General features: G+C 59.0%; 1 protein-coding gene across 1 annotated transcript in view; it reads left to right on the top strand.

The window, feature by feature from the left end:
• Window positions 1-51: 51 nt before the first annotated feature.
• Window positions 52-290, top strand: part of NLK (nemo-like kinase) — a 57711-nt gene continuing 57472 nt past the window's right edge. Inside the window, exon 1 of the mRNA XM_010133724.1 lies at window positions 52-290. Coding sequence (XP_010132026.1) covers window positions 52-290 — 239 coding nt within the window.

Below are 290 nucleotides of genomic sequence, written 5' to 3' on the forward strand. Positions count from 1 at the left end.
CCAAATGACGGCTCGACCCAGTTGTGATCCAATCAAAGGGCATTTTTTTGAATGTCTCTTTGGGGCACAACAGCCAACGCAAAAATGATGGCGGCTTACAATGGCGGTACGTCTGCAGCAGCAGCAGGTCACCACCACCACCATCACCACCACCTTCCTCACCTCCCTCCTCCTCACCTCCATCACCACCACCACCCTCAGCATCACTTGCATCCAGGCTCTGCGGCTGCGGTACATCCCGTACAGCAGCATGCCTCTTCGGCAGCTGCGGCCGCGGCGGCTGCGGCTGC

This window comes from Buceros rhinoceros, unplaced genomic scaffold (assembly GCF_000710305.1).
Source record: "Buceros rhinoceros silvestris isolate BGI_N320 unplaced genomic scaffold, ASM71030v1 scaffold12273, whole genome shotgun sequence".
NCBI lineage: Eukaryota > Metazoa > Chordata > Aves > Bucerotiformes > Bucerotidae > Buceros > Buceros rhinoceros.